The sequence below is a fragment of the Megalobrama amblycephala genome, linkage group LG24, assembly GCF_018812025.1.
Source record: "Megalobrama amblycephala isolate DHTTF-2021 linkage group LG24, ASM1881202v1, whole genome shotgun sequence".
Taxonomy (NCBI): Eukaryota; Metazoa; Chordata; class Actinopteri; order Cypriniformes; family Xenocyprididae; genus Megalobrama; species Megalobrama amblycephala.
Window position 1 is genome coordinate 418,094 of NC_063067.1, and position 11,256 is coordinate 429,349.

General features: G+C 42.2%; 3 protein-coding genes across 3 annotated transcripts; all 3 read right to left on the reverse strand.

The window, feature by feature from the left end:
* Nucleotides 1–714: 714 nt before the first annotated feature.
* On the reverse strand, nt 715–2,609 carry LOC125260726 (cell wall protein IFF6-like). The gene is made up of 3 exons (XM_048179227.1): nt 2,472–2,609; nt 2,327–2,401; nt 715–2,228 (listed from the first exon to the last, which is right to left on the reverse strand). Exons 1-3 carry the CDS (start codon nt 2,527–2,529, stop codon nt 772–774), a joined length of 1,590 nt encoding a protein of 529 aa, XP_048035184.1. The 5' UTR covers nt 2,530–2,609; the 3' UTR covers nt 715–771.
* Nucleotides 2,610–2,697: 88 nt separating this feature from the next.
* LOC125260680 (hyphally regulated cell wall protein 3-like) lies at nt 2,698–4,161 on the reverse strand (the record flags this gene model as incomplete). Its single annotated transcript, XM_048179163.1, has 1 exon — nt 2,698–4,161. A coding segment is annotated over one exon (768 nt), but the record flags the coding sequence as incomplete, so codon positions are not given.
* Nucleotides 4,162–9,093: 4,932 nt separating this feature from the next.
* LOC125260728 (leucine-rich repeat extensin-like protein 2) lies at nt 9,094–11,099 on the reverse strand. The gene is made up of 3 exons (XM_048179231.1): nt 10,960–11,099; nt 10,830–10,889; nt 9,094–10,731 (listed from the first exon to the last, which is right to left on the reverse strand). Exons 1-3 carry the CDS (start codon nt 11,015–11,017, stop codon nt 9,272–9,274), a joined length of 1,578 nt encoding a protein of 525 aa, XP_048035188.1. The 5' UTR covers nt 11,018–11,099; the 3' UTR covers nt 9,094–9,271.
* Between the last annotated feature and the right edge of the window lie 157 nt (nt 11,100–11,256).

An 11,256-nucleotide genomic window follows, 5' to 3' on the forward strand; every position in this document is an offset into this window, starting at 1 on the left:
TTTTTATTCATAAGAGGTTTAATAGTCAGCTTAAAGGTTTTTGGTATGTATCCTAGTGAGAAAGATGAATTAACGATATTAAGAAGATCTATGACCTCTGGAAGCATCTTTCAACAGCCCTTTTAAAGCCATGGTATTCATGGTGAGTAAACTATATTAATGTTAGGCAAACTATTCCTTAATGCTGCTCCTGCAGCAGAAGGACTTTAATCACTTGTCTTGAAATATTGCAATATCTGCAAAATATTGTAGTCACTTTCCCCATCATTGTCTTTAAAGAAATTAACCTGGGAAGAAGTTTTCCTTGCCAGTGTCACCTCAAGCTTGTTTAGTGGATTCAATATTTTTGAGCTGCATTTACACCATTGTATGAGAACTAAACGATGACACTTTTCTCCAGAGCTGCTGGATAAACCAAAATGGATTTTTACAGTCAATACTGAACTTAATCCAAACAATGATCATTTTCTGCTAGAGCTGCACAGACAAATTATGTTCCCATTATTACTGTAAAGCAGCTCTGGCAAGCTGCATTCTAAAAAAAAGCTATAAAATAAATGACTTTGAACTTCACAGCTCAAGATTTGTTGGGCAAATTCTGACCTCAAAAGATGGGCTGTGTTTCAAGTCACTACAAATTAACCCAAATGGCTGTAAAAAAATCTTTTAGCAAACCTAAATGCAAGATGGAGTTAACAAAAACCAAGCAACCCATTCAAAAGGAAGTAAAATTTTATTTTGTTACAAAAAGATCTTGACTTGTGCCAAAAGTCAAAAAGAACCGGACCCTTCTTCAGCATCGTCCTCACTGAAGGGGAGTCTGACAGAACCAGACCCTTCAGCATCACCCCCTTCAGCATCATCCTCGCTGAAGGTGGCGTTGACAGAACCGGACCCCTTGGTGTCACCCTGGCTGAAGGTGGTGTTGACAGAACCGGACCCCTTAGTGTCACCCTGGCTGAAGGTGGTGTTGACAGAACCGGACCCCTTAGTGTCACCCTGGCTGAAGGTGGTGTTGACTGAACCGGGCCCCTTAGCGTTGCCCTGGCTGAAGGTGGCGTTGACAGAACTGGACCCCTCAGTGTCATCCTGGCTGAAGGTGGTGTTAACTGAACCAGACCCCTTAGCGCTGCCCTGGCTGAAGGTGGCGTTGACAGAACTGGACCCCTCAGTGTCATCCTGGCTGAAGGTGGTGTTGACTGAACCGGACCCCTTAGCGTTGCCCTGGCTGAAGGTGGCATTGACAGAACTGGACCCCTCAGTGTCATCCTGGCTGAAGGTGGTGTTGACTGAACCGGACCCCTTAGCGTTGCCCTGGCTGAAGGTGGCATTGACAGAACTGGACCCCTCAGTGTCATCCTGGCTGAAGGTGGTGTTGACTGAACCGGACCCCTTAGCGTTGCCCTGGCTGAAGGTGGCATTGACAGAACTGGACCCCTCAGTGTCATCCTGGCTGAAGGTGGTGTTGACTGAACCAGACCCCTTAGCGCTGCCCTGGCTGAAGGTGGTGTTGACTGAACCGGACCCCTTAGCGTTGCCCTGGCTGAAGGTGGCATTGACAGAACTGGACCCCTCAGTGTCATCCTGGCTGAAGGTGGTGTTGACTGAACCGGACCCCTTAGCGTTGCCCTGGCTGAAGGTGGCATTGACAGAACTGGACCCCTCAGTGTCATCCTGGCTGAAGGTGGTGTTGACTGAACCGGACCCCTTAGCGCTGCCCTGGCTGAAGGTGGCGTTGACAGAACTGGACCCCTCAGTGTCATCCTGGCTGAAGGTGGTGTTGACTGAACCGGACCCCTTAGCGTTGCCCTGGCTGAAGGTGGCATTGACAGAACTGGACCCCTCAGTGTCATCCTGGCTGAAGGTGGTGTTGACTGAACCGGACCCCTTAGCGTTGCCCTGGCTGAAGGTGGCATTGACAGAACTGGACCCCTCAGTGTCATCCTGGCTGAAGGTGGTGTTGACTGAACCAGACCCCTTAGCGCTGCCCTGGCTGAAGGTGGTGTTGACTGAACCGGACCCCTTAGCGTTGCCCTGGCTGAAGGTGGCATTGACAGAACTGGACCCCTCAGTGTCATCCTGGCTGAAGGTGGTGTTGACTGAACCAGACCCCTTAGCGCTGCCCTGGCTGAAGGTGGCGTTGACAGAACTGGACTCCTCAGTGTCACCCTGGCTGACATTGTTATGCAGGTGGACTGAGTTAGAACTGGATACACCACCCACATTGTCTACAGAGAGAAAAAGGGAGTTGTTATCATGAGAAACTCATTACTTTAGTACATTAAGAAACAACAAGAACAAGAACAACAAGAACAAGTCTACAAACCTTTTTGTCCATCTACTCTTCCAAAGTCACTCCAAGAAGAGTCTAAGGATCCACCTTCAACTGAGGAGCTGAATACTGAGAAACACAAACATTAAAAAACACAAATAAGTAAACTTACTAAACCAAACAAAAAAAGTAAACTTACCATGCCATACCAATTGGCGATAAAGAAGCACCAAAACAGTCATTTTAATCAAACCCATTCTATACTGCAATCCAAGCCACTGAGAAAGCCAACCTAACCAAGCAAGCTAAAGTTCAAACCCAACCAGGTCTTTTAAAGCCACACAGAAAACCATTTGTACCACCTGGATGACTCGTTAATCTGCTAATTAATGAAATCAGTAATCAATTAATTACTCAGCACACAAGCTGGGCTGCGTTCAGCCCTGACAAAATGGTGCAAAATGTTTTTTAATACCACATGGTTTATATGTATATTGATGCTGATTGGGCTGTCATTTTTGACACACCCACCAAACGAGAGAAAACGTATCTCAAACCCATTGCACACCGTTTCTAGGAAATATGTCGTTCAACCCGGAAACCGTAGCAAAACGTTGCGCACCGGTTTGAGCTTGAACGTGCCCCAGATGTTATATCTCCCATAGACCTAAGGGGTTATTGTACAAAAGCAAGATAAGGGATTAAGCTGGGATTTTCCAGTGATCCTGGCTGAATTTAGCCCTGACTCAGTTGCATGAAAGCAGGTTTTTACAGTCACTCCATTGTCTCCTGTAAATATGTTGCATCATTTTAATTATCCTGCATTAAAATACTAGAAACTTCCAAACATTTGGTATCTCTGAAAAGCCCCGAATGTGCTTTTTACAGGACATCTAGACTTAAAAATGTGACTTGTATGATTTCAGAGAAAATCACTAAAATATAATATAACTACAGAGGAAAAAAGTCTATTCCTGGGTCCCAGGAGGATAAAGATGTTGTTTATATTACTTTTACAAATAAAATATATTTTATATTTTTTTTATGAACAAATCTAAATGAACATATTACAAAATAATTTTTATGTGTATACTACACAAAAACACTGTTTTGCATTATGGCTAACCCTCAGTGTCGTCCTGGAAGAAGGTGGCGTTGACAGAACCGGACCCTTCAGCGTCGTCCTGGATGAAGGTGGCATTGACAGATCCGGACCCCTCAGCGTCGTCCTGGATAAAGATGGCGTTGACAGAACCAGACCCCTCAGCGTCGTCCTGGCTGAAGGTGGTGTTGACTGAACCGGACCCCTCATCGTCATCCTGGGTGAAGGTGGCGTTGACAGAACCGGACCCCTCAGCGTCGTCCTGGAAGAAGGTGGTGTTGACAGAACCGGACCCCTCAGCGTCGTCCTGGCTGAAGGTGGCGTTGACAGAACCGGAACCCTCAGCTTCGACCTGGCTGAAGGTGGCACTGACAGAACCGGACCCCTCAGCATCGTCCTGGCTGAAGGTGGCGTTGACAGATCCGGACCCCTCAGCGTCGTCCTGGATGAAGGTGGCATTGACAGATCCGGACCCCTCAGCATCGTCCTGGATAAAGATGGCGTTGACAGAACCAGACCCCTCAGCGTCGTCCTGGCTGAAGGTGGCGTTGACAGAACCGGACCCCTCATCGTCATCCTGGGTGAAGGTGGTGTTGACAGATCCGGACCCCTCAGTGTCATCCTGGGTGAAGGTGGCGTTGACAGAACCGGACCCCTCAGCGTCGTCCTGGATGAAGGTGCCGTTGACAGAACCGGACCCCTCAGCATCGTCTTGGCTGAAGGTGGCATTGACAGAACCGGACCCCTCAGCATCGTCTTGGCTGAAGGTGGCGTTGACAGAACCGGACCATATGGATCATCATCATTTAATGTGCTTTTTGGAAATTGACAGTTACAGACACATACCTCCTCTTCTGTTTTGTGCTTCATGGATGAAAACATTATGCTTTAAGTCAAGTTGAGTCAAGTCACCTTTATTTATATAGCACTTTTTACAATGCAGATTGTGTCAAAGCAGCTTTACAGTGATAATTGGTATATAATTGTGGCTGCACAGCAGCTCTTAAAGAATAGTGTCAAAGCAGGCAGATCAAAGCACCGTTGAATATCAAATGTCAAGTCAAATGTCCCCAACTAAGCAAGCCAGAGGCGACAGCAGCAAGGAACCCAAACTCCAACAGGTGACATCAGGTGGAAAACAGGTGGCAAATAGGTGTTAAAATGGAGAAAAAAAACCTTGGGAGAAACCAGGCTTAGTCAGGGGCCAGTTCTCCTCTGGCGAACAGTGCTTTGTTACGATTCAGGTAACAATCATAAGTCCGATAGGATCGCAACATTCAAAGTATTTATTTCAGTTCAATCCAGTTGAAGATCGTATTCATCACGCCGGTATGGATGGTTTGTTGAGGAACTGTGGCACTGGCTGTCGTGTCGATGAGGCCTTCACAACGGATGATCTAGTTGACTCGATCTCTGCTGATACTTCAGGGGTGCGTTGTGGTCATGTCAAGGTGCTGGTCCTTGGTCTCACCTGGATACAGCCAGGATCCAGTTGACTACGGTAAACCTCGGAATAAACAGAAAAACTAATATTAGTGTAGATGCCATTCTTCTTCTGATGTAACGAGTACATCTGGTGTTATAGGAAGTGTTCTCGGTTCCGGCTGACCTAATTTATGCAGCCTAATAATCCTTTAACAGATTTGAAAATATAAATTGATAATGTGTTATGTGTATGCCAGGTTAAAGAGATGCGTTTTTAGTCTAGATTTAAACTGACAGAGTGTGTCTGCTTCCCAAAGAATGCTAGGAAGATTGTTTCAGAGTTTAGGGGCCAAATAGGAGAAGGATCTACCGCCTGCAGTTGATTTTGATATTCTGGGTATTATCAGCTGGCCTGAATTCTGAGATCGCAATAAACGTGAAGGACTATAATGCATTAAGAGCTCACTTAGGTACTGGGGAGCTAAACCATTTAGTGCTTTGTAAGTAATTAACAAGATTTTAAAATGTATACGATGTTTAACAGGAAGCCAATGCAGTGTTGCCAGAACTGGGCTAATATAGTCATACTTCCTGGTTCTAGTAAGAACTCTAGCTGCCGCATTTTGTACGAGCTGTAGTTTATTTATCAAGCGGGAGGAACAAGCACCCAGTAGAGCGTTACAGTAATCTAGCCTTGAGGTCATGAACGCATGAACTAACTGTTCTGCATTTTTCATTGAGAGCATGTGTCGTAGTTTAGATATATTTTTAAGATGGAAGAATGCAGTTTTACAGATGCTAGAAACATGGCCTTCAAATGAAAGATTGGTATCAAAGAGCACACCCAGGTTCCTAACTGATGACGAAGACTTAACAGAGCAGCCATCAAGTGTTAGACAGTATTCTAGGTTATTATGTGAAGACGTTTTTGGTCCAAAATTAGAATCACTGTTGTTTCTGAATTTAGTAGTAGGAAATTACTGGTCATCCAGTTTTTTATATCAGCTATACATTCTGTTAATTTTGTGAATTGGTAAGTTTCGTCAGGGCGTGAAGAAATATAGAGCTGAATATCATCAGTGTAACAATGAAAACTAACGCCATGCTTCCTAATGATATCTCCCAAGGGTAGCATGTACAGAGTGAAAAGCAACGGTCCTAGTACTGAGCCTTGCAGTACTTCATATTGAACTTGTGATTGATATGACATCTCATCGTTTACTACTACAAACTGATAACGGTCAGATAAGTATGATTTGAACCATGACAATGCAATTCCACTAATGCCAACATAATTTTCAAGTCTATTTAAAAGAATATTGTGATCGATAGTGTCAAATGCAGCACTAAGATCCAGTAACACTAATAGAGAGATACAACCATGATCTGATAAGAGCAAATCATTAGTAACTCTAATGAGAGCAGTCTCAGTACTATGGTACGGTCTAAATCCTGACTGGAAATCCTCACAGATACTATTTCTTTCTAAAAAAAGAACATAGTTGTAATGAAACCACCTTTTCTAGTATTTTTGACAGAAAAGTGAAATTTGAGATCAGCCTGTAATTGACATTCTCTAGGATCAAGTTGTGTTTTTTTAAATAAGAGGTTTAATAATAGCCAGCTTAAAGGTTTTTGGTACATATCCTAGCAATAATGAATTAACGATATTAAGAAGATCTATGACCTCTGGAAGCATCTCCTTCAATAGCTCTTTTAAAGCCATGATATTCATGGTGAGTAAACTATATTAATGCTGGGCAAACTATTCCTTAATGCTGCTCCTGCAGCAGAAGGACTTTAATCACTTGTCTTGAAATATTGCAATATCTGCAAAATATTGCGGTCACTTTCCCCATCATTTAAAGAAATTAACCTGGGAAGAAGTTTTCCTTGCCACCCTAGTGAAAAAAAAGTATGCTAAGTATACTTGCAGCAAGACTAATTATAAGTATATTTCAAGTGTGTTAATGATTATTTAACTTAAAGTGTGCTATTTTGAAACAACTAATTTTGTACTAAGTATATTTAAGTTGTAATTAAGTAGTATTAAAATACAACTTTAAGTATATTTAGTATACTTTTGTGTGCTAAATTGGAACAAATTCAAGTATACTTAGTACACTTTAAGTATATGTCTGTGTAGGGACTAATTACATGCTTGATTAGTGATATTAAAGTGTACTTAATTTGTGTTATAAGTATACTTTGTGTATAAGTATATTTTATTTGTTATAAATATACGTTGTATTATAAGTATACTTTTATTTGTGTTACAAGTATACTTTATTTCTGTTATAAGTACACTTTATTTGTGATTTAAGTACATTACAAAAAAACCTTCTTCTCAGCACAACTTTGCTGAACTTTTTTGATCCACGTCAACTGTTGACTACTGTACTTTGAATTACATAATCTCACACAATACAGTATTATAATTGTGCTACTATTTAAATACAGTTTAACACATTTTCCCAAAGTTGAATGCATTTGTTTTCAAGGCCACTAAATTAAATAAAATGTAAGAACATCACTAATGAAGAGACATGTTCCATTAAGAAATCCAAGTTTTTATTTAAACTTAACATAGATTCAGCAACACTTACCATGTTTTTCATTAAAGAAAAAAAAAAAAAATATTGGACCATGGTGACCCTCTATACACAAATACAAATTACACATTATATTCCATGTTCTGATGAGCTTCTCATTATTGTGTCTGATGGCACAATGATGACCGCAGAGACTCGTGAAGAACAGCATCTGTTGACAGAATATACCAAAGATATAAGACAGCATGTTCAACTCTTTATTCACGTTTACAATAGTCTGTCTAAATCCTGCACTGAACCAATACTATTTTTGAACAGTAAATGAGGATTAGCAGCAGGGAACTGTATCAGAATGGCATGTCGATATTGTTTTCGGTACATAGTCAAGCATAAAACACTTTATGAATTAATATCGTACAGAATACGGGCCGATTTGACCAATCATATGAATGTTTTGGTGCTGCATACAAACATGTGCTATAAACCACCACACAAACTCAAAAAGGAGATATCAAGCCGAAATCTCGCTCTCCGTTTGTTAAAGAAAATAAAATAAAGTTTGTTAACTGGTAGACTACAACTCACCTCCCAATAGCAGCACTTTTCTCCGGTTCTTTCAGGATCGCGTAGGCCATTAGATTAGCCGGTTGTCGTCGCCATCACGGTCAGTCTGTGATGTCACTTGATTGAACTGGTCAGAATCCCCAAGATTGAGCGATGTATTGCGCTTTCAGTGTTTTATTAAATAAATTATATATTGCGACATTATACTTCACCTGAGTGACTGAGCGAGGGATTCAGACGACGACCGTGACGTCAGCAGCTCTGATTGGCTGAAGGCAGTGAGCAACAAAATCTGATTGGTCACAGACCAAGTTGAAGAGACATTTGAATTCCGATAAGTTTAACCACTCGACATATTTTTCCGCATTACTTGTGCTGCTGGTGTGTTGTTTAATATAGATTTGTGTGTACGATTGTAAAATGATTCTGCCAGTGTAAACTTAATAAACATTTACACATATTTGGAAATTGTATAGGCTACACTGCATATATTAAATGGGCTTTTAATGCATTCATACTGAAATAAATAAGCACAAGTAATATAATGAATTCCAAGGATGAAGTAGTAAACTTAAAATATACTCAAATTTAATATTAGATACACCACAACTTCAGGATATTAAATAATGTATTTTTTAAATATACTTTCAGTGCATTGTTACAATGATCATTTTCAGCACACAGTTAAAATATACCTCATATTTTTTTATAAAGTGCAAATAAATACACTTTTAAAAAAAATAAACTGAACTTACACTTAAACTATTTTAGAAAAATATACTTGTTTAGAAGATATACTAAAGTACAATTTTAAAGTGTGTTAAAAGTTGTATTGTGAAAATATGATACTAGTATACTTTATACATTTAACGATAGTACTTTTTGTTAGTTTATTTGCAGTGTACTATAGAAAAAGGGAATGTATTTATAAAAAAAAAAAAAAAAAAAAAAAAAAAAAAAACACAATAAAGTATACTTTTCCCACTAGGGCAGTGTCACAAGCTTAGTTAACTTACTAGTCAATATTTTTGATCTGCATTTACACCAATGTATGAGAAATAAACTGACACTTTTCTCCAGAGCTGCTGTATAGATAAACTAAGATGAGTTTTACAATCAAAACTGAACTTAATCCAGACAATGATCGTTTTCTTCTAGAGCTGCAAAGACAAATTATGTTCCCATTATCACTGTAAAGCAGCTCTGGCAATCTGCATTCTAAAAACACTATAAATAAAAGATGACTTTGAACTTCTCAGCTCAAGATTTGTTGGGCAAATACTGACCTCAAAAGACGGGCTGTGTTTCAAGTCACTACAAATTAACCTAAATGGCTGTAAAAATCTTTTAGCAAACCTAAAAGCAAGATGGAGTTAACAAAAACCAAGCAACCCATTCAAAAGGAAGCAATTTTATTTTGTTACAAAGAGATCTTGACTTGTGCCAACAGTCAAAGAGAACCGGACCCTTCTTCAGCATCGTCCTCGCTGAAGGGGAGTCTGACAGAACCAGACCCTTCAGCATCACCCCCTTCAGCATCATCCTCGCTGAAGGTGGCGTTGACAGAACCGGACCCCTTAGTGTCAAACTGGCTGAAGGTGGCATTGACTGAACCAGACCCCTTAGTGTCACCCTGGCTGAAGGTGGCATTGACTGAACCAGACCCCTTAGCGTTGCCCTGGCTGAAGGTGGCGTTGACAGAACTGGACCCCTCAGTGTCATCCTGGCTGAAGGTGGCATTGACTGAACTGGACCCCTTAGTGTCACCCTGGCTGAAGGTGGCATTGACTGAACCAGACCCCTTAGCGTTGCCCTGGCTGAAGGTGGCATTGACAGAACTGGACCCCTCAGTGTCATCCTGGCTGAAGGTGGTGTTGACTGAACCAGACCCCTTAGCGTTGCCCTGGCTGAAGGTGGCATTGACAGAACTGGACCCCTCAGTGTCATCCTGGCTGAAGGTGGTGTTGACTGAACCAGACCCCTTAGCGTTGCCCTGGCTGAAGGTGGCATTGACAGAACTGGACCCCTTAGTGTCACCCTGGCTGAAGGTGGCATTGACTGAACCAGACCCCTTAGCGTTGCCCTGGCTGAAGGTGGCGTTGACAGAACTGGACCCCTCAGTGTCATCCTGGCTGAAGGTGGTGTTGACTGAACCAGATCCCTTAGCGCTGCCCTGGCTGAAGGTGGTGTTGACTGAACTGGACCCCTCAGTGTCATCCTGGCTGAAGGTGGCATTGACTGAACTGGACCCCTTAGTGTCACCCTGGCTGAAGGTGGCATTGACTGAACCAGACCCCTTAGCGCTGCCCTGGCTGAAGGTGGCATTGACAGAACTGGACCCCTCAGTGTCATCCTGGCTGAAGGTGGTGTTGACTGAACCAGACCCTTAGCGCTGCCCTGGCTGAAGGTGGCATTGACAGAACTGGACCCCTCAGTGTCATCCTGGCTGAAGGTGGTGTTGACTGAACCAGACCCCTTAGCGCTGCCCTGGCTGAAGGTGGCGTTGACAGAACTGGACCCCTCAGTGTCATCCTGGCTGAAGGTGGTGTTGACTGAACCAGACCCCTTAGCGCTGCCCTGGCTGAAGGTGGCGTTGACAGAACTGGACCCCTCAGTGTCATCCTGGCTGAAGGTGGTGTTGACTGAACCAGATCCCTTAGCGCTGCCCTGGCTGAAGGTGGTGTTGACTGAACCAGATCCCTTAGCGTTGCTCTGGCTGAAGGTGGCGTTGACAGAACTGGATCCCTCAGTGTCACCCTGGCTGAAGTTGCTATGCAGGTGGACTGAGTTAGAACTGGATACACCACCCACATTGTCTACAGAGAGAAAAAGGAGGAGTTGTTATCATGAGAAAGTAATTACTTTAGTACAACAAGGGTATGTTACATTAAGAAACAACAAGAAGTCTACAAACCTTTTTGTCCATCACTCCAAGAAGAATCTAAGGATCCACCTTCAACTGGGGAGCTGAATACTGAGAAACACAGACATTAAAATACACAAATAAGTAAACTTACTGAAACCAAACAAAAAAGTAGACTTACCATGCCATACCAGTTGGTGATAAAGAAGCACCAAAACAGTCATTTTAATCAAACCCATTCTATACTGCAATCCAAGCCACTGAGAAAGCCAACCTAACCAAGCAAGCTAAAGTTCAAACCCAACCAGGTCTTTTAAAGCCAAACAGAAAACCATTTGTACCACCTGGATGACTCATTAATCTGCTAATTAATTAATTAATTTAATTAATTAATCACTCAGTACACAAGCTGATGTTATATCTCCCATAGAACTAAGGGGGTATTGCACAAAAGCAAGATAAGGGATTAAGCTGGGAT